General features: G+C 40.1%; 2 protein-coding genes across 2 annotated transcripts in view; both read right to left on the reverse strand.

Moving 5' to 3' along the window:
- LOC146674660 (titin-like) overlaps positions 1-22172 on the reverse strand; it is a 414653-nt gene that overhangs the window by 32889 nt on the left and 359592 nt on the right. The window lies entirely within an intron of this gene.
- LOC146674661 (Fc receptor-like protein 5) overlaps positions 18313-22172 on the reverse strand; it is a 52675-nt gene continuing 48815 nt past the window's right edge. Inside the window, exon 17 of the mRNA XM_085385193.1 lies at positions 18313-18344. Coding sequence (XP_085241319.1) covers positions 18313-18344 — 32 coding nt within the window. The remainder of the gene's footprint in view (positions 18345-22172) is intronic.

Genomic DNA, 22172 nt, shown 5'->3' on the forward strand with positions numbered 1-22172 from the left:
TTCAGTACCTACGGGCTGTGGTCGACTCCTTTGTCACGTGGTGTGAGCAGAATCATCTGCAGCTCAACGTGGCAAAGACCAAGGAACTGATCGTGGACTTCAGGAAGACCAGGAAACACTTGACCCCTGTTTCAATTCAGGGGGTCAGTGTTGACATTGTGGAGGACTATAAATACCTTGGAGTACACATTGACAATAAACTGGACTGGGCTAAAAACACCACAGCACTTTACAGGAAGGGCCAGAGTCGTCTCTATTTTTTGAGGCGACTGAGGTCCTTCAACATCTGCCAGAAAATGCTGAGGATTTTCTATGAGTCTGTTGTGGCCAGTGCGATCCTCTATGCTGTTGCATGCTGGGGGAGCAGGCTGAGGGTCGCAGATGCCAACAGACTCAATAAACTAATCCGTAAGGCCAGCAATGTTGTGGGGATGGAGCTGGACTCCCTCAAGGTGGTGTCGGAGAGGCGGATGCTGTCCAAGATAAAGACAATGTTGGATAACACCTCCCACCCACTCCATGACATGCTGGTCAGTCACAGGAGCACGTTCAGTGAGAGACTGAGATTACCGAAAAGCACCACTGAACGACACAGGAAATCATTCCTGCCTGTGGCCATCTCCCTGTACAACGCATCCACTTAACACACTGGTTACTGCTACAACTACACGTTTCTTTTCCAACTATTTATTTATGAGTGACTTATGTATGTATGTATGTATATATATATGTATATATTGTACTATTCTTAGTTAGTGTATTGTCTGTCTTGTCTTAATGTTGGTTTAAAATGGAGCACTGTAACAAAAAATAATTTCCCCCAGGGATCAATAAAGTATTCTGATTCTGATTCTGATGATTTAAGAGCTTATAATGCTTCAAGATATGACGTCTAATAAAGCCTAAAAACTTGGGGACTCTGTGATACTGCAGATTCCAGCAGGATAGGGCTGTTCAATATAACGATATGTATCGGATGACGACATAAAAACGTCTATCGTTTCATATTTTTTTCATCGTTTTAATGGCCACTATAGTGGCTTTATTCATTTCTGAAAGTTCTCTCTTTCTCTTATATTTAATATAACCACACTACGGACGGACAAGCGCCTGTTTTTAAATGTTGTCGTTACCAAAAATGATGTTAAAACCATTGCGTGGCTCCGCTCTCCGCCAGTTTGTTTTCCACGCGAACCTTTCAAAATAAAGCTCAAGACTTTTCAAAATAAACTGATTCACGTGGAAAAAGTATGCAGAGAGTTTTCGGATGAGAAGCAAAAAAGATCCGTCAGGTGCTAAAAAATAAACCTTGGCCGTTACAACTTATGTCTAAAAATGTATCGTTTCATGCATCGGTTAAAACACTCATTCCAGGTAAAGGACGCCCAGCTGGAAACACTTCATGCAAGTTGAGTTGCCTGAGATTCATAGAATTTACAGAAAATGTTACATTTTTGGGATTTATATCGTCGTCAGGATGATAAATGTCTAATATCAAGATATGAGATTTTGGTCAAATAGCACAGCCCCACAGCAGACAGTTTGGAGGCAAACACTGACGTCATCATCACAGGTGTACGAACCATTTCTGTAACAGCAGCCAAACAGACACATTCGTATCAGTAGGTTTAGATGATTTACTGGCTCCTCTGCTGGTTACAAAGCAGTGATTATACTTTGGAGTTTTGTGTTATACTGTGAGGAACTGGCCTGTTTGGAAGTTGCAGTAAGAAGAAAAACATGTCTGTATATGATGTTGTGGACAGAGAGAGTGATGGATGATTTTATTTATTTCAGAGATAAATGAACATTTACAGCACGTCCATGCAGAGACTCTTAAAGACATGAGCGTGAGAAACAAGCTTTTCACCGTTTCTCTTGATGCCCACATGCTTTATTTATCCTTTAGTCCAGCATGTGTCATCACCACAATAAAGCTGCTTTTAACCTGTTTTCACACATTGTCATACCTGCACATTTCCACTGTGCTGTGTTGAAAGATGAACGTTAGACTTCAGGCTGAAACCACAGGCTGCACTTCCTCTTTTCTTGGAGGCCCAGACAGAAATTTTGTGGTGTCTGATTTTCAGCAGATAAAAATAAACCAAAAACAGTCTTTTACACACATGCAGTCATCACAGTCTGTTCGGAGGGGGGTGGGGGATATTAAAGGGTGACCTGAACCACTAGACATGTCATATGTAGCCATTTGTCAATTACTATTATTCTGAAACATCATCACTCCCCTCTTTCTTCTTTGTGTGTGTGTGTGTGTGTGTGTGTGTGTGTGTGTGTGTGTGTGTGTGTGTGTGTGTGTGTGTGTGTGTGTGTATGAAGATTTGTGAAGTTGTGCCTTTAATCTTCATAATATCAAAACCCCTGAAACACCAGCAAAGTGCACCATGGTGAGACTCAGAATCGAAACATTACAGCAAAGCTGAATACACTAGTGTAGACAACACCTGTCAGTGTGGTAAATTGTGCTTAGAGAGTATCTGCATCCCATAAGTCCAAGAAGCCAAGAGCACCAGCATGCTGTGTGAGAAACATGGATGAAAGTCAGAACACCTCTGGCGTCTTGCCCACAGTCTTGTGTGTTCATGTGGCTAGTGGGTCCTCTCTGTGGCTGACTGGCTGTTAACCCAGTGAGTGAGATTCTCCTGCTGCTCCGACCATATCGCTTTGCTGTACTGAAGGACAGTGCTGCAGCCATGTAGCTCTGCTTATCTCACATGTGGCCTTCTCAGGACTATGGAGGTTGTGGTGGGGCGTGGCTTGCAGTGCCGTGAAAGGGAAGGCGGATGCACCTACATGGCATCCACAATCATGCCCCGCTGACTAAAGTATTGCACTGGGTCCTGTGATTGGGGTTGTTGTTGATATGTGTGCTAAATTTGTCCACCCCTACAAACAGTCACGTGTTAGAGAGCACAGCTCATGCAGTGAAAACCTTGTGTGCTGTCCATGGTGCTGAAATAATAACAGTATAATGAATTTAACATTACTATTTGTTATGTCGTGTTCAATAATACAAGATTTGGTATCAATCTGATACCAAGTAAATACAGGGCCTGTATCGCTGATACTTATATTAGTACCATTACTTTTTAATAATTAAGGTACATGATCATTGTCACTAGTTCTGAATGAATTTTCATCACCTTTAAGACAGCCAGGTTGCCTCTTTGGTGAAATTGCAGCAGTGCATAAAGTAAACACAAAGTAAAGTATCAAGTTCATTATACTTGTAAGGAGAAACAACGTGTTGATTGACCAGGTGGACTGGGAGACCACGACAGATACAATAAATTCTACGTGGATCAATGTCTCCCTCTATTGGCCACCAGCTGTAAACACAGTCCTGTGATTGTACTTGGAAGCTGTTCAGAGTCTGACATGGGAAATATGGGAGAGGAACTATATCTGTATATCCACACTGACACTTAACTTTATTTACGGTAAATAAAGTTAAAGTTTTTTTTCTTCAAACCTCTTCCACCCACTTGATTAGCAGTGGTTGATGAAAGCTGCAAATTACGGAGCCCCGCAAGGGACAAAAAGAGAAAAAAATGAAAATGACCTAAGATGAACCTTCGTGAGCGCTCGCAGAACTTTTGCGAGATCTTTTGCGAGACCCCGTGCTTACTAACTAACATCACACTCATTCATAGCATGCATAGATGCATCAGAGAGCAACTTAGAGGTTAGTATCTTGCCCAAGGATACTTGGCATGCACACTGGAGGAGCCAAGGATCGAACTGATCAGTAGATGACCTGCTCTTCCTCCTGAGCTACAGCCACCCCCTGTTCTTCTGAGGAAAGAAATGCTGGCAGCTCTGCTCTGTGTGGCAGGTTAAATATATTGGCAATGTTGAGGTCTTATTGAGTCAGTAGAGGGCGCTCTGGTGCCGTTGTGAATTCAACAGACAGCCTGCAGCAGACTGCGCATGTGCAGCTCAGCAGTAAATAAAAAAGCTTCCCAGATTTGGCTACATCTGTGACTTCAGTAACACTTTAAATACTAGTGAGCATTAGTGATGTATAAGCAAATATTGACTTAATCTCTCATAAAGCTTTTCTCCTCCATTACTACACTTTAGTGTGTAATTTATAAACCCGGGCAACCACATTATTCTTTATTAAAAATATGTATGTAATATGCTTAAGTAATGTCTGATGTTATAAATGATGATGTAATGATTTTTAAATAAAGTATTACATGAAGTACAAACCTATTACTGTGGTTCATGGGGTCATTTTGAATTACTATTTGGAAAACAGAAAATGTTATAGACTAAATTTAACATTACAGTCTCCTGTAGTGGAAGCTGCTGTTAACCTCTTGTTGTGTTGTTAGTGTGGAAATAATCTTACACACTGAACCAAAATCAACATAAAACATTCAAATGTAAAAAGACTTTACTCTCTACCTTCTAACTATACACGTAGAAAATTATAAATTAGGAAAAAAAACAGAAAAAAAATACATGAAACATATTTATTGCATTTAAATTCATACAGTACCGATCATATCATTTGTATCAATTTAGACCAATAAAGATATTTGTTGTTGCCCATACCAGTACGTCTTAATGTGAGTCGTCCTATCAGATACTAAAGATCACGTTTCAAACTTTCTTCTCACTGCTCTTGAAAAAGTCTTTAACAAAAGTTTTAAGAATGAATATAAGAAATACCTGACTATAACGCACAAAACTCAAATCTGAATATACCTCCATTTACTTTTTGCTATAAGTAAGTATATGATATTATGATTTAATATTGTAACTGTACATAAAGCTGAGCATGTCTGATATTTGGGCAGCAGAGGAGCAAGAGTGGCTTCATAAAAAGCTTCTTCTTGGCTTTGCTGCTACAGCTCTCCTCACTGACCTGTAAGACAAGCACAAAAAGACAAAGTGATTTCCAACATGTAAAGATATTATGAGCTGAAGACATTTAATAATGTGAAGAATAAACCAGCCTGCATGGCAGCAGAATTACTGAGAGAGAGTAAAAACATGAGAGAAACTGTTTAGTTTGGTGACATATAGATGGACAATACCATACTGTACAATAACAATATCATTCTGTATATGAAGCAGACAAACTTACCCTAAACTCTGAACGGCCCTCGATGTGTATAAGATCGGTTTAAGTGCTGACCAGGATGAACAGAGTCGTACACATGAGTTTCATTCTGGTTGAATCCATGATTTGTGGAGGAGCCCGGACTGTGACTCTCAGACTGGATCGACCTGAAACAGGAAATAAACACAATAAACTCAAAAGTAACTGATGTTTGTTTAAAATAATAATAAAAAGTATTTTACCAACCTGGTGAAGCAGGAACCTGTGAAAGAGACAAATGTTATGACACATGTTTGTCATGTGAATTGTTCGATCAGAATACATGTATATGTGTGAATAATTAAAGTGTGTGTAGTAAATAAACTCTCTAATACAGCATGAAAAGAAGAGGCTCTTACACTTGGACTGTCTGCAGCGATACAACAAGAGCAGGAGAATAATAATGAGAGAGACTCCACAAACCAGTCCAACCATCAACCACACAGGAGACGAAGAGCTGTCAGCTCCTGACACAGTTACTGTAACAACAAACAAAAATTAATTATTAATCAACTTTTGTATGTTTAATATTTCATAACATAACTTTATAAAAGATCCAGTTCATCTGTTTTCCTTGACTAGATTCTGAGTCAACCCCTGCTGTGTTTAAATGACTTGACCCTCCACAGTGAACACATCAACACGAGCCGAGTCTCTTAAAATGTCCTAACAAACTCACAGGTTTTGTTAATCTGAACTTCTTGGCTGTACTCTGTGTAGTAAACTGGGTTTCCTCTTCCTCCTCTGCACCTGTAGAGTCCTTCCTGTGAGACACTGATTTGTCCATTTGAGTGGAAAACTGCATCTTGTGTGGTCAGGGCTTCAGAGTAATTTCCATCTCTGTACCAGTAGTATTTCCATCCAGATGATGATGATGGGTTCACAGAGCAGGTCAGGGTCACACTGCCCCCTACTGGAACAGCTGTGTTATCAGCTCTCAGTTTGGCCTTTGGTTTATCTGCAGTTCAGATTAGACAAAGAAAAAACAAATAAATGACTCAATCTAAACAATTTAAACAACTAGATGGAAATGGTGAACATAAACAATAAACTGTAAACTAATTTAGATTGACACTGTGAAACTTTTTTATTTTCTTTGATGTATTTAAAAAGTAATTTGTCATGGTCTGTTGACTCTGTGTTTAGGTTTTTGATTCTTTAAGATTCTTTTATTTAGTGGTTTTTCATGGTTTTGCCTTTTCTATTTCTAGTTCCCTTTGTTATTCCTTAGCCCTTAGGTTTGTGACTGTGCCTCTCGTGTTCAGACATTACATAATTAAGGATGCATTAATAACCACCAGTGTTGGGGAGTAACGGAATACATGTACCACCGTTAGGTATTTAAAATACAAAATATAAGTAACTATATTCTGTTACAGTTACCGTTTAAAAAGGTGGTATTTAGAATACAGTTACTTTGTTGAAATAAATGGATTACATGGCGGTCTTTTCCTGTTTCATATTGTCACGGGTCAGGACTGTTTGGGTTTTGTTTGACTGCTATGTTGTGTTGTTCCAAGCGGCAAGGTTATGGTTGCCTTGGTTACAGGGTGATGCGCTCTCGCTGTAGTGATGGGATTTCCGACTCTTTTTAGAGAACTGGTTCTTTCGGCTCACTAAAAAGAGCCGACTCTTTCGGCGTTAACTGAACTTCCAAAACAGAGCTACCTAGATCACTTAAATTACACAATTGAAAGCATAAGTGTATTGTTTGTATATTTATACACAAGCACTCAAATATATTCAAATTATTTAAAAAAAATGTTCATTTACCTTTTACTTTTACACACCAAATCTGGTCGTTGGTACTTCTTGGCTTGTGTGGCCATTAGGTAACAAAAGCTCAACACTGCCCTTAGCATCGTGGAGCACTTCTGTTGTGTTTTGTACGTGCTTCTGAGTTTTTACGTGTTTTGGAATTTTTACATGCTTCGGGGTTTGTACGTGCTCTGTCTCTAACGGCCACCGTAAGTATACTTTTATTTATTCACTCCACATAAAATGTAATAAATAAATCATATAATACAAAAACCAACTATTTACATTTCAACTTTTAACTATTAAAATTTTCGCTTTTTCCTTTCCAAAACACTGCAAACCACAACACAATTAAATATAAATAAAAATATGAAAACAAAAAGAAGATGCATATTCTCTGTCATATAGGCCTGCATGAATAAACATTCTGATTTCTTTATCATCTGCAACTGAAAATAGTTGTGGATGATTGCTATGCCTTTCTAATTTGATGTTATTGTCCCTGGCTCTCTTTCCCTCCCGCTCTGTTCCTGTGCTACTGGGAGTGTAACTACTGCCCCTCCCCCTACTTCCCAGCAAAGCACAAGGCTCGCGTGCGGAGTGAAGCGGAAAAAAAGTGCGAGAGAGAGGGTGAGAGAAAGAAAAAAAAACCACGGCTCGCGATAAGGAGACGACTCGCGTCGTTCACTTCAAAGAGTCGGCTCTAAGAGCTGCTTCGTTCGCGACCAACACATCACTATCTTTCCTGGGTGACAGAGCACCTTTTTTTTGTTGTTGTTGTGCTAAGCTAATAGGCAGAGTGTTACAGGCATAGCCCTAAAGAATGTAGCCTCATGGACAGTGTAGTCCGTGCAGCAAGGAGAGTGGACTGCCATACCCGTTATGTGTCTGTGAGGGGGAGGAGGGAGAAAAAGGAGAGTGGAAAAGTACGAGTTGTCATCGAGCAGAGATGGGAGCTGGAAGCATGTAAATATAATAATAACCACTGCAGCCAAGAAGAGTGCCTGACGAGCCCGGTTGTAAGTAAGCTATTAAGACTCGACTGTACACTGTGTTCGTGTTTTCCTCCGAAACAATAAGTTCCGTTGGAGCAGTCTTTCAACGCCTCTCTCTGTCTCTCGCTAGCAAACTTGACCCAGACAACAAAGTAAAGCTATTTTTCGGCTACGAGCCCGACACAGAACCTGACATATAAGCCAGAGGTCCCTTTACTACGGTTTGGAGCTGCAGACCTTCAGTAATAGTAATAAATCACATTCATGTAGTTGTAAACAGCATGAATATATATTAAGTAATCCAAAGTATTCAGAATACGTTACTGTCATTGAGTAACGTAACGGAATATGTTACGAAATACATTTTTGGGGCATGTATTCTGTAATCTGTAGTGGAATACATTTTAAAAGTAACCTTCCCAACATTAATAACCACCACATGCAGGAGACTCTGACAGCACTGAGCAGCTCCTTCAGTGGCAGGCTGTGGCACCCACAATGTGGGACAGATGTAGGTGTTTCCTTCCTGCTGCTGTCACACTCCACAACAAAGACTTTGCAGCTGACCAAACACACACATCCACACATGTGCAATAACACTAAGTACAATTCTCTTTCTCTGACAACATTGTATTTTACTCAGTTGTATATAGCATTTGTATTCTATTGTTTATAGTATTTTATTTTATTCTATTCTATTGTGTACGGTACAGTGGTCCCTCGCTATAACGCGGGTCAACTTTCGCGCCCCTCTGTTTCGCGGATATTTTTTGTGCAGCTTTCATGCTTTTTTATTTTTATTTTTTATTTTCAGCGCATTGTGTTCTGCGTCCTGATTGCCTGTAGACCATTGTCAGTCAATCTCGTGCAATGTCTCCTGTACAGAATGCATTCAGCTTGTCAAATTTACATAAATCTTTGATTGCTAGCAGTGACTCTGAAGTGCTGTACTGTAGATTTGTAAGTTTTCTCCCCAACAAACACAACAATGTTCATGAAATGTTTTGTACCATCAAAGGCAACCTCAGTATGCTAGCCTCCTACTGTAGGTGAATGGTGGCGGTGAGGATAGTAGTCATATCAACAGTAATATTATTTTGATGTTTTTCTTTTGACTTCCTTCCCTCGATTCTCCTCCATCTGCTGCTTTGCCCTCAAGCTGGTGTGGCTCCAACCCTGAATATTTTCACTAAAGCTCCAAATCTGATTGGCTTTGTATTAAACCCAGTCATGTGTCTGTTTTATTTTAACAAATGGCAGTGCTTTATGAGATCACAGGCCAGAATGACTTATTCTTTCTTATAAAAATTGTAGATTTGCTGCTATTTGTTGGAAATTATCATTATTATTATTAGTAATAGTAGTAGTAGTATTTGTATTTCTGTTTATTTCTGTAATTATTGTCCTCAGGTGATGTAGCATCGGGGTAGTATTGCCGTCACTATACCAGGTGAAAGGTTCCACGGCTGGACTCCGAAACTCTGAATGTCACATCATTATTGTGTGTCCACTGTGTGGTTTCACCTCCTTCCTGCACCTCACATGTCAGAGTGATCGTCTCACCTCTGAATATCTGAGGCCAGTTGGGTTGTTGTTTTACAACAACTTTATTGGAAACTGTTTACACATATTAACAGTTGAGATACAAATAGAAACATGAAATCAACACAGAAAACTTAACATTGTATGTTTGATAATCATGAGTGAATGTATATTTCAAACTAAATGACTGAACTCACAGGTTATCGTAACAGTGACATCATCACTTATATCAGTGTAGTAAACTGGGTTTCCTCTTGTTCCTCTGCAGCTGTAGATTCCTCCTTGAGATACTCTGATATCTCTGTTTTGTTGATCTCTGATTTGAACTTCAGAGGTTGTTTGGGTTCGTCTGAACCACTCATATTTCCATCCATCAGAGCTCTGCACAAAGCAGGTCAGTGTCACACTGCCCCCTACTGGTATGATTGTGGTTCCTGCTGTCAGTGTGGCCCTGGGTCTATATGCTGTTATGAAAAAGAAGAGAGGACAATGTACACCTGATCCATTATAAAGATTTAAAAAATCCTAAATTTTAAAAGATTTTTTTTCATTTGACTCAAATTCCAACAAAACAAAATCTCCAAATGTTTTCATTATATTCTAAGGAGCTTGCAAAGAAAAGCGTCTGGACTTCTTTGAGTTGCTTGAAGACGTTTCACCTCTCATCCGAGAAGCTTCTTCAGTTCTAAGGTCAAATGGTGGAGAGTCCCAGATTTTAACCCCGGGGGAGTTTCCCCCCAAAGAGGGACAAAGAACCCCTCATGATCTTCTACCTAATCACATGAGCCAAGGTGTGAAAGCGGGTGTGGGTCACATTCAGCCAAGGTTTTGGGTGAGCTCATTGTGAAACCTGGCCCCACCCTATCATGTGATTTCCTGAGGTCAGATGGCCCAGGATGTGAGTGGGCGTTAAGGTGTCTGGGAAGGGATCTCAAAACTGGATTATAGATCGCACACAGTTGGTGTCGTAAACCACCGCCTCTGTTCAAAGATGGTTGCTCACAAACCATCTGTCATGGTTTGAAAGAGGAGTGAAAGAAGCCATTTGGGGGGAAACTCCCACGGGGTTTAAATCTGGGACTCTCCAACATTTTACCCTAGAACTGAAGAAGCTTCTCGGATGAGAGGTGAAATGTCTTCAAGCAACCTAAAAAAGTCCAGACGCTTTTCTTTCCAAGCTCCTTTGACTACGATGACCTGGATGACTGAGAACCTTCACAGACATGTTTTCATTATATTGTTTTTTTCTTTCCTAGCAGTTTAAGATATTTCAAATGTTTGCCATTTTTCTGTCTCAACATGGTGACAGAGCTGCAGTAATTCAGGTTGTAGATCTCTAAATAAATACAGTATAAATGTTTGTCCAATCTCAGGCCTGAAGAAGTCACACTGGATGTAAACTAATACAGTTCACTGTTGAAGGAAATACAATGATGGGTTCAGAGGGATCTGCCTGGTTTCAGGTTTAGACAACAGAAACATCATCACCCTAAATTTTATGAAGCTTTTGATGCTTCTTCTTCTCCTTATTTAAAATTAATTTAATCCACAGTTATTCTTGTTATACATTAAAATACACACGTTTAGTAATAATAAATGACAGTCTGTGAGTTTTGTAATACTGTGTATACTATGAGCAAAGTAACCAGTAAAATACAGTAGTTCTTGTTAAAGTTTCTAGTGTCAATGTATCAGAAAAAAACAAGTTTCAGTGACAATATTCATTAAATGTCAGAATTTTATGATTCAAATGATTTTCAAAATGAATCATCACATTATTGGTCATTGAGGACTTACCTAATACAGTTATAGAGACAGTGTTACTGATCTTTGTATAATATGATCCCTTCATGCGACCACAGCACTGATATTCACCACTGTGACTTGAATATTTAATTTCTAATGTGTACTCTTTGATGGTGCTGTAGCGGATTAATTCTCGACCATCCTTGTTGGTTTTGTATTCCCAGTCAGTGTCTTTTCCTTCATTCATGTCACATTTGAAGGTAACAAACTCTCCAATGAAAAAACTGGACAAGCTGGGTTCAATAGTTAGCACAGCATCTAAAATCCAACACAACCACAAAGTTAACAACCTGAAAAACATTTATGCACGACACAATCTGTGACAGTACGTTCATACACTGTTCATATACTGAATAATAAAAAATATAAAACACATGTGAACTGTAATTAAGATTTATGTAGTATTTTAAGATGAATATTTAACAAATAAATTAAATAAAAGTGAAAACCTCTCAGTCACCTTGAGCGTGTCCAGTGCAGAGGAGCGTACATAGCACTACAATAAAGACAGAAACTTCAGACATTATCAAACTAAAGACACTCAAATGTGGCTGTTATCGCCTAGGGATGTAAGGAGGTAACATCAGAGACAGCCCCAGTCAGTGTCAAAGGTTTGGGCTTTATTAACAGAGGCAAACACAAAACACACACAACAGAAAACCGGCAGCGGTCGTGTATTTGACCTCACATGTAGGGAAGCGGCCAGTGCCTGTGTCAGCGCTAACACCCTAGTCACATATCAAGTGAAGGGTCATAATCAGAGTCTCTAGAGGCAACTGGGGTGTGTGTGTGTGTGTGTGTGGGGGGGGGGGCTGGCAGCCTCAGCACGTTTGATACTACCGACACTGTTAACCCTGGGTTAACATAACGTGCTCCAGTGTGACATTAAACTTCAGTAAAACTATGCAGTTATGAAACGTAACTTTAATCTGAGCCAAACCGATTTGCTCAGTGTTAAATAAAACAGTGAAGTAAACATGACCCAACAGACAGAACCTGAGTAAATTAAGTCCAGTGTTCATTTGTTTTAAAGCTGTGTGCCAGTGACCAGATATCAGCCGCTGATAAAGTGCTCTGTAGTTTTCTAGGTGTCCAATACTCTCGGTTTAAATTGTGTTTGTCATCTCTAACCCAGGTCATTCACTGTGAGGGAAACACAAGCACCAGCAGCTCTGAACTAAAAAAAAAAAAAAAAAACTAATTTACTTGTGACTGAAACAAGTATGGCACATACAAACATCAGGAAAAAAAGACTCGATAGATATAATGTCAGTAAATGAAGTCTCTGTTGAACCTCCGAGAGGTGGCAGTGGGGGGGGGGGGGGGGGGGGGGGGGGGTTATGACAGCTGTGTATTAGGACCCACGCTTTGTCTGCGGGTCGAGCGGGTCTGTCACACATCTGTGAAGCTTCTCAGTCATCCAGGTCATCGTAGTCTAAGGAGCTTGGAAAGAAAAGCGTCTGGTCTTCTTTAAGTCCAGACGCTTTTCTTTCCAAGCTCCTTAGAGGGACTATCACACACTTTGCTGTGAGACTGGGCGCTCGATATTATTTAATCGTGTATTTGATTAATTCATTTAATGAATGAAATAAATAAATATATCATGAAATAATTAATTAAACATGTCAATAATTAATTAAAATGTGAAATAAATACATACTTAATTCAATGTGTTGATAATTAACAAATTAAATATGTCATAAATATGTATTTAATTAATTAATTTAAATTGTTATTAATTACTGACACATTTAATTGATTATTTAACGGTGTATATAATTAATTCATTTTGGCAGTCCTGGCATTCCACAGTTCCTCATTGTGTGAGGCATATAAATAGAATAAATAGTCAGTTTATGATCTTCTTAAGGGACAAATGCCATTAGGGTTTAAACTCCAGTCGCTTTCTTACCAAGCTCCTTAAATTGCTTAGAGTCTTATCAGTGTCTAGTACGATTGGTTACATTTTATATTACAATACAAAATGCATCAAATTATCACTGATGGAGAAAAAAACTTTTCTTAGATAAACTAAACCAGCTTCACTCTGATCTGAATCAGTGCACTAAAATCCTCTGATCACATGACCTGAAATGGTACAAATGATTGATGCTCTGTTCTTCTTACTAAAACATGTTTATGGATCAGTATGAATCAAACAATAGAAGTCAGTGATGTACTCACAGAATAGGCCCAGCTCACAGAGCAAAGTGGCTCCCATCCTCACATCCAGCAGTGACACGTCTGAAAACTTCTACAACTTTCTGTAAAGAGAGAGAGTGAAGCAGCAGCACAGCAGATACCAAAGAGCTGTGAAGGAAACTATTTTTTTTTTCAACTCTTCTCTCTGCTTCCTTCCTTTTACACAGAAATAACAACTTAACCTAATCTACAGCATGCTGTCACATGTTTATACTCAGCCACATAACCACAGAACTGGGAAGGAAACCAAGAGTTTTTAAAACTTCTTCTCTCTGCTTCCTTCCTTTTACACAGAAATTAAAACTTAACAAGGTCTGACCATGTTTGTCAGATTTTTATGAAAAGGCCTGTAATATGCAGACTAAACTGAGCAATAACAGACAGACAGTACGTTTTATTACACATATGTATAATTTTAATAAATATTTACAAACCTCCAAGCGCACAGATATATGAATGAAAGATAATAATTAACCATAAATAATCTAAACAGTAAAACCAAACTCCTCTCCACCTGCACTCATAAACTGCTGGAACTAATTAAATGTGTTTTTGCCTCTGAAAATTAATTTGAACACACTGGGAGATTAAAATAAATTAACAAATGAATGTCTTAAAACTTGACTGAATGAATTATCAAAATTGGTGCCATTCAAACAACGACAGAAATGTACTTACAGAATAACCCCGTCATGCAGAGCAAAGTATGCCATCCTCACTGACTCTGATGTGATGCAGACGATCACAAAGTGTTTTGTATGAATAATAATAAATGCAGAAATAGAAGCTGCACTTAAACCAGATAAGATCAGATTTTCATCTCTCTGTGCTTCTTTCGCTGTTACACTAACCTCAAACAGTACCTGTAGCTTTGACTACAGCAGTTGTTTGACATGAGTACATTTCCTGTCCATTGCAAACACATATCCGCTTCTTTCACATGTTGTGTTTCATGTCTTTCTCTATGATATATAAATGTGTTGTTTTCCTTCAAGTCAGGAAGTCAGTTTTTGCCTTTTTCTTCTTTGAAAACTCTCACGTCATTTTTGAAGTGAAACACTTTTAAGCTGCAATGTTCCTCTTCTGTCAGGTTTTGTATATCCATAGATGGTGCCATCTATAAATCTAATATATATATACATATATATGTATATATATATATATATACATATATATGTGTATATATATATATATATATATATATATATATATATATACATATATATGTATATATATATATATATATATATATATATATACATATATATGTATATATATATATATATATATTAGGGGTGCAACGATACTCGTATTGATATTGAACCATTCGATACAGTGCTTTCAGTTCGGTAGGTATATGTATCGAACAATACAACATTTTTAATTTATTTGATCAACTTTTCTTCTGAGGATGCTGTCTGTGTTGAGAGCTCAGTGGATCTGCGTTCGATTACTCCGCCTAGGGTGCACTGTCGAGCGCAGATCCACTGAGCGCAGCGCAAGCTAGCAAGACAGAAGCTAAGCTCATTGCAACATGGCAAATTGAACCTCCCCCACCCTCATTCAGATCTGGCCTTTGGAATTATCTTGGTCTTCATGTGAAGCATGACCCTGAAGGTAAGCGCGTCATGGACAAAAGTAAAACAGTATGTTGGATATGCCACGCAATGCTCAATTACATTGGTGGGAACTAGTGTGTTAGCGCAGTTAGCTCGTTAACGTGTTGGCCGTCCAGCCCCACGCACGGGGCGATCGGCGGTAGCTCGTTAACGGAGATTTGCCGTGTTGTGGCGTTGACGTCATTTCAGCTTACTGCTAACAGCACTAGTGGGAACAAAATGAATATGACTGCACATTTACGCCGATATCATCCTAGTGCAAAGACAAGTGGAAGCAGACAAAAACAACAAGCACGCATGCTGCAAACTTTACCCGAGTCATTTAGACAGCTGTTAGCACAGGATTCTCCTTATGGGGACCTGATATGTTTAATATGCTGCTGAGAATATAGCCCAGAAGAAGCGTGTAGTATAACTTTTCTTTTGGAAAGAGCCATTTCTCTGTAACAAACTCTCTTTTCCAAAGATGAGTGATTCCTCAATCAGATATATATATATTTTTTTTTATTACTTTGTTGTTTCAGCAACATTAAATTTAAAAACTGTACGTTTGAGTTAAAATATATATTTATTATTTTAATAAATGACAAATTAAAAAAGCATGAGCATTTTTTGTATCGAAAAAATATCGAACCATGACACCAAAGTATCGAACCGAACCGAATTTTGTGTATCGTTGCACCCCTAATGTATATATACATTAGGGGTGCAACATATATATATGTATACACACACATATATATATATATATATATATATATATATATATATATATATATATATATATATATATATATACAGCCCTTTGTACTGTCTGAGACAGAATTTATTCATTTATTTATTTATTTATCTTTTTAAGTCTGATGTATCTCTCTCTCTCTCGTTCTCTCTCTCTCCTTTTTTTTTTAGCTTGACCTCACATTTATACTGTATTTTGCATATAGAAGACAGCTCTGGTGAGTTGTAATCTAATTTGTTCTTCATGCACAGATCTTCCTATACCCTTCTCATCTTTCTTAAAACTAAAAATGTGATTTTTGAGTCATTCTGGAGATTCTTTATGTTTTTATGTTGTGATGCCGGCCATCAGACTGAGGTGGCAGGTATGAAACTGAGAAAGGTCTGATTCACAGCATGTTTTATTTAAGTATTTAATGCCCGTTGGATAATGGAAATCACAGGTGTATTTTTATTGCTGTTTAAATAGTCACAGGGTTTCTAACTTATGAAGTATCAAAGTCTCACCTTTGTTAGAGTTTTGTATCTTTGTAGTCTTTTCTTTTGATTGTTTACAACAGGAAATATGTTAACATCCTTCCTCCATACTTCATAAAAAGATATAAAATATATTTGACTGTTAGATTAAATATTATCATGCAGCACTAAAGTGAAAAAGCTCACTTAACCTCAGAATAGATCTGTGAATGTTCTCTCTTTGTGCTGGAAATATGTTTTAAATTTGGCTGTGACCCGAAACACAGGAAATGACTCACTGTGTGGCTGAACTGTAGCTAAAGCTTAAGATGAAATCTAAAGACAACATTTACATTCACAGTTACATTTATTATCTGACGGCATATCAAAGTAACATTAAGTACTAACACATTTAATCTGAAACGATTATTTGTATTACTTGGACATAAACGTACAGACTAGACCTGAGCATCTGACTAAAGGTCAAAAAATAGTTAAGAGAATCCAAATATGTGATGTGAATTTTTTTTTTTTTAAAGCTGCAATAAAAAAAAAGGTTTGTTTTGAGAACTGCATGTTGTGGATCAAGTTTATGTAACTCTACCATGTGGAAATGTAAAGTATGCATTTCTAGTATTTAATTTACAAATGTTTTGAATTACATCCTTCATAAAACTAAAGAAATAAACTGTAAACTTATGTATACTTATGTATATTGTATACTTCCATAAAACCAGTTCTACAAAGTCCTGCCCTCTTTCCAAACCATTTAATTGCATGTATAACACCCCATCAGAAGATGTTGTGGTGTATTACCAGCAATATGACTGAATTAACTGAACGGTTACCAACACATGATCCTTGAATACATTTTTATTGTAATGTGTAGTTTGTTTGTTTTGTTGTTCTTTTTTTTCCTAAAACAAATAACAATTTAGCAAATTTGTTGTCGGAGCTCAAAACAGAGCTACTGTAGAGGTAGAAGTATTCTTTTTACTGGTCAACTGTATCCTCAGTTTAAGTGAGCAGAACCTGGACTATACATTGTGTAAGTAGAGCACCGCTATTCCCTCCTGAGTTGACTGAGGGGTTTTCCAGAATCACTTTGGCGATGACAATAAGTCTCGTTCTCTAGCCTTATTGTTTTTGCTTCAGCCACTGCCAGAGCCACACACCATTTGGCCCGTTGGTACCTATCACTTGTTTCCTGCGTCCCACAACTTCACCCACCACTTTAACTTGATGGCTCCATGCACCTCAGGCGTCCACCTTTTGGTTCGTGGATTACCATCACGAGAGGCAACAACCACTTTGCAGCCACAATTTAATACAGTAGTTCTGATGCAGATCACAAGTTATTTGAATCCCATGTCCCCAGTCTCCCTATCGAAACCCCATGCTATCGAAACTGTGCTGGAGGGGAGAATTGAAGACCTTGCCCCCAGCACACCCTCACTTCACAGTTTGGTGTATCAGGCCTGTCTAGCATCCTTTCCCACCATCTGATCCAACTCACCATCAGGTGGTGATCAGTTGACACCTGAGCTTCTCTCTTTATCAATCATTATTACAGAGTTCAACAGAAGGGATCTAAGAACACAGACACATGTAACTGAGATTTCTATGAGCATTTACATCGTGTCAATGCAGAGACTTTTGAGGGCAGTTGCTTATCAATGTGGGAAACAAACTCTGCACAGTTTCTCTTGATGCCCACACAGTTTTTTTCAGTAGTCCACCATGTGTCATCATGACAACAGTTTTTGATCCATTTTCACTGAATGTTATGCATGCTTACATGTAGCAGTGATAATTATTACTATCATTTCAGTATAGATAAATCATAAACATAAACATGTGCCATCCACACAGAGATCAAAGTGAAACTTCCATTGTGCTTTTTGCAACTCGCTGTTGCTTGCTGCACGCTGCACTATGCACTTTTTAACAGACCCCTTTTGGCTGAAACCACAAGCTGCATTTCCTGTTTTCTAGGTAGCCTGACTCGAAACCATGATGTTTTTCAGTAGATTCACAATAAGCCTGAGGCAGAATAGATCATAATCTACAGTTTGACAGACATGCAGGCATTGGAGCCTGCTCAGAAGAACAAAAAACATTATGCTGCATCTCTATGTTTCCAGTTTGATCTTTTAATGCTTGATATTGCTTCTCAAAACTGTATTTTTAGTAGATCTGGATTTACTGTATTTTTGTTTCATTGTTTAATTTTTTTTTCTTTGCATTAATCAAAAAGTCTACTGTATTCTTTATTTCTCCAAGTGACACAAACAGAGGTCAAAAACAGTCTGCTCTGGTGTCCAACAGCTCCAAAGTTCTTCATGTCAAAAACGAAGGTTGTTGATTTTGAGTAGAAATGTCTAAAACTGATATCATAAAATTGGACATCTGCTGATACTGATATGAATCCGATATAGTGTATTTTATAATCAATAAAAGTCAAGTTTTAAAAAAGAAAACACTAAAGCTATTCTTTTATACCTGTATGCAAAAAATACTCTGCACCAAAAATATTCCACAGTTCAGCAATACGGATCTTTTTATTTAAACTATTAGCAGAACTTTAAATGTAAGTATTTAAGTAATATTCAAAAAGTAATTTAAAATGCAATTTTATGCAGATTCCAAAAACTCTTTGGTTCTGAAAAATGTGTAATATCAGCACAAAATAATGTTTGCATTCAACAACTTAAAAACAAACAAACAAAAAACAAGAACGTGTAGAATTGACGCTTTTATACTTACAGCTCAACATAAATAGACATCCAGTGGTAAGTATGAAAAAAGTAATTTTCATAGTGTTTTTGAACCACAAAAAAAAATGTTTAGCCTGCAACACTGCGTTTTGCAAAGTAAAACTTGAGTCTATCCATTGTACAGTCAGACTTGACAATGCAGAGTCAGGCCATGAAAACGAACAGACGTCGGCGCTCCACATATCGGTTGTTAAGCTTAACATAGGAATGCTTTACAAACATTCAGAGATGAACTTAAACACTTAATTTTTAACCCTTTAAGACCTACCATAGAACCAAGTCCGCCAGAGCTTATAGTATATTTTTATGCCGTGGAGCCATTTTTTGGAGCATTTCAAGTTGCTATACATCAATACAACCATTATAGCCCAAATTTTAATAATATGTCTGCATTAAGTGCATAGTAATTACATAAATTGCAAAAAAGTGCAATAAACTACAAAAAAATTTAAAGTCATTTTTGTTTTTTTAAGATATATTTCTACTTAGAGAAATTTAAGAGGCTTATCCCTCAAAACTGTAAATACAAAAAAGTTGCACAAACTAGTTTCCCACCAAAGGAAATTTATTTTAAGCGTCTTCATAGTTTTATTTTTATTATTATTATTATTTTTTTTTTGCCTGTCCCATTTGGTTCTTTAGCCATCAGAATTGTTGTCTGAAGACCAACAAGGATACCCAATGGATTTACTTTGCCAAATGGATCATCGTGGCATTGCCGTATTGGTCCATTTGGTCGATCTTTGTTTTTATTATTTATTATATTTTATTTTCAGATGTTACAGACGGGACAGACATGAGTGAGGGATAGGAAAGGGAGAAAGAAAGAGGAAGGAAAGGAAAAACAGAAGGGGAGAGGGACAGTGAGAAAGGGGGGGAGAAAAAAAATAAAAATCTCCTGGATCACCTGTTGAGAGAAGAATAGAAAACAAGCAAAAAAACAAAAAAAACAAAGCAACATACTAAACACAACACCATCGCATTAATCTAGCTAAGTGTAAACAGCAGTAAATACTAAATATTCAATGTTGTTGTGCAGCACGCAGGACAGATGTGCTTCGAAGTAGTAGCCAAGAAAGGTGTAATTTAAGTCTACGAGCAGTGAACACCCGTGTGCATACCTGTGTGGATCAGCGTGCTTGTATTCCAAAGGTTTCTCCATGTAACGATCTGCTAGGGAGTGTGGGGGGGCCTCAGCCCCGTCCTCCAGGGTATGAAGCAGGTATGGAGGAGATCAAAACTCCAGACATCCAGAGGCCCCCAGAACACAAGAGACCATGGAAGACCAACAGAGGGGCAGCCGCGCCACTGTCCCAGTAAGAGCTGAGGAGAGTCCCAGATGAGGGTTCACTCAGCAGCCGCGGAGCAGAAGCCAGGGGGAGTTGCAGTGACGCGCCCGTGAGCTCCGCCAGCAGCCAGCTGTGCCTGAGTGGCCGAGAGGCCGGGGGCACCCCACCTCCGAAGTGGCCCGAGCGAGCCCCAGGCTCCAGGCCCCGATAAGCGGCCGCCAAGGAGTGAGCCGGTGTGTACCTGGACGCCCACCCCCAGACACAAAGAACCACCAACGCACCGACACCTGAGGGAGTCCGCCACTGGCAGGGGAAGTGGTGGTGGGTGGAGATAGGCCTCCAAACCTTGGAGGGCCTGAGGTGTCCCCAGAGAGGTGGTGTCTGATACCCAACCTGACATATAGACACAGACATACAGGCACACACAGACACAAACATCCATTCCCCCCCTCATGCTCTCATATGCACTCACTCCACACTCAACCAACGTGGAGACAGACATAAAGAGACGCTGTACACACGATCACACTCCCCAAGCGTACTCTACAAACCGGGTCTAGGTGCCCTTGCCCCTGGAGGGGGGAACCGCACCCAGACCCAGGTGGTGTTACCCTTTTCCCTGCGGTGGGGAGAGGCAGACCACCCCGACTCCGTAGCAGCAGGGAGGCCCCACACTCCAGACCGCAGTCGGACGGCCAACTCCTCCTAGCCCTCCCGCTCCAGCAGGCCGCAGAGAATGGGGGTGGGAGAAGACTCCAAACCTCCCTCCACCCGCTCATTGTAGTGTTGATGCATGTGTGTTCTAAGGTGCAATTAAAACCCAGGAGGGCATGGAGCTACCTGCCAAGGAGCAGCAGGTAAGCGCATAGTCCCTCCTGATAGCCCTCAATGTCTAAGTGTATTTAAAATTGAGAGGTGGGCAACGACGCCAGGGGTGAGGTGTACACCCTGATGGTAATATGGACTCCGTGATTGTGCCCACCCCCAAGATCCTATATGTATGTGTAATGAGAGTGTGAATAATGTGAATGTCTAAGTTGTGGGATAAAATTGAGGCAGAGGCAGCCGGAAGGGGACAGAGGGGGGGGAGGGGGGGGGGGGTAGCCTCCTCTGCACCCTGGTGACACACCCCTACTCCAAGGCCCTGCATGTGTGGGTGGTTGTGGTGGAGTGGGAAGAGGGAGGCAGCCGGAGATGGGGAGGGAAGGAAGGGAGGGGCAGGTAACCCTTCCCTGGGGCCAGCTCCCCCGCTGACCCCAGTAGGCACTCCCATACTCCGCGACCCGCCAGGGAAAGGGGGCCCAGGCCCATCCAGACCGGGGCCCAGTGCAGCAGCGCCTCCCGGCCCCACAGAGCCCGGGACAGTCCACCCAACCCCACCACAGAGAAAACTGCACCCACCCCACCATCCACTCATCTTCCAGACTACATAAGACAGTAAACGCCCAGGCTGAGATCTTCCTCCACCTCTCCTGTATCTCCCCCTCCTGCAGAGAGAGTCCCTGAAGAGAGGAAAGCTCCTGCAGATGTGACCATCTCCCCCACCAGTTGAAGAGCCCCCCAGGTGGCTCGACGCACTGGCGGCACCCTGCGCCAGGGCTGGGCCCCCATGCACCCACCCGCCCACAACCCCGGCAACACACCAACCAGGACCCAAGCCCCCAAGGCCCGGCCCGGGCCCCAGCCCAGAGACGGAGCGCCCCCAGAACCTCACGCCCATCCCGGACCCACCCAGGGGCAGCCAGGCTACCAGGTCAGTAACCCACGTCCGTCAGCACAGACCCTCCCCTAGCCCCGCTGCACGCAGCCGCGAGGAAATAGTCACCTGAGAGCCAACAGAGCCCCCAACCGGACATGAC

The sequence above is a fragment of the Rhamphochromis longiceps genome, linkage group LG3 (assembly GCF_057381845.1).
Source record: "Rhamphochromis longiceps isolate RC_006_pf linkage group LG3, R_longiceps_female_GT1.1, whole genome shotgun sequence".
In the NCBI taxonomy this organism is placed as follows: domain Eukaryota; kingdom Metazoa; phylum Chordata; class Actinopteri; order Cichliformes; family Cichlidae; genus Rhamphochromis; species Rhamphochromis longiceps.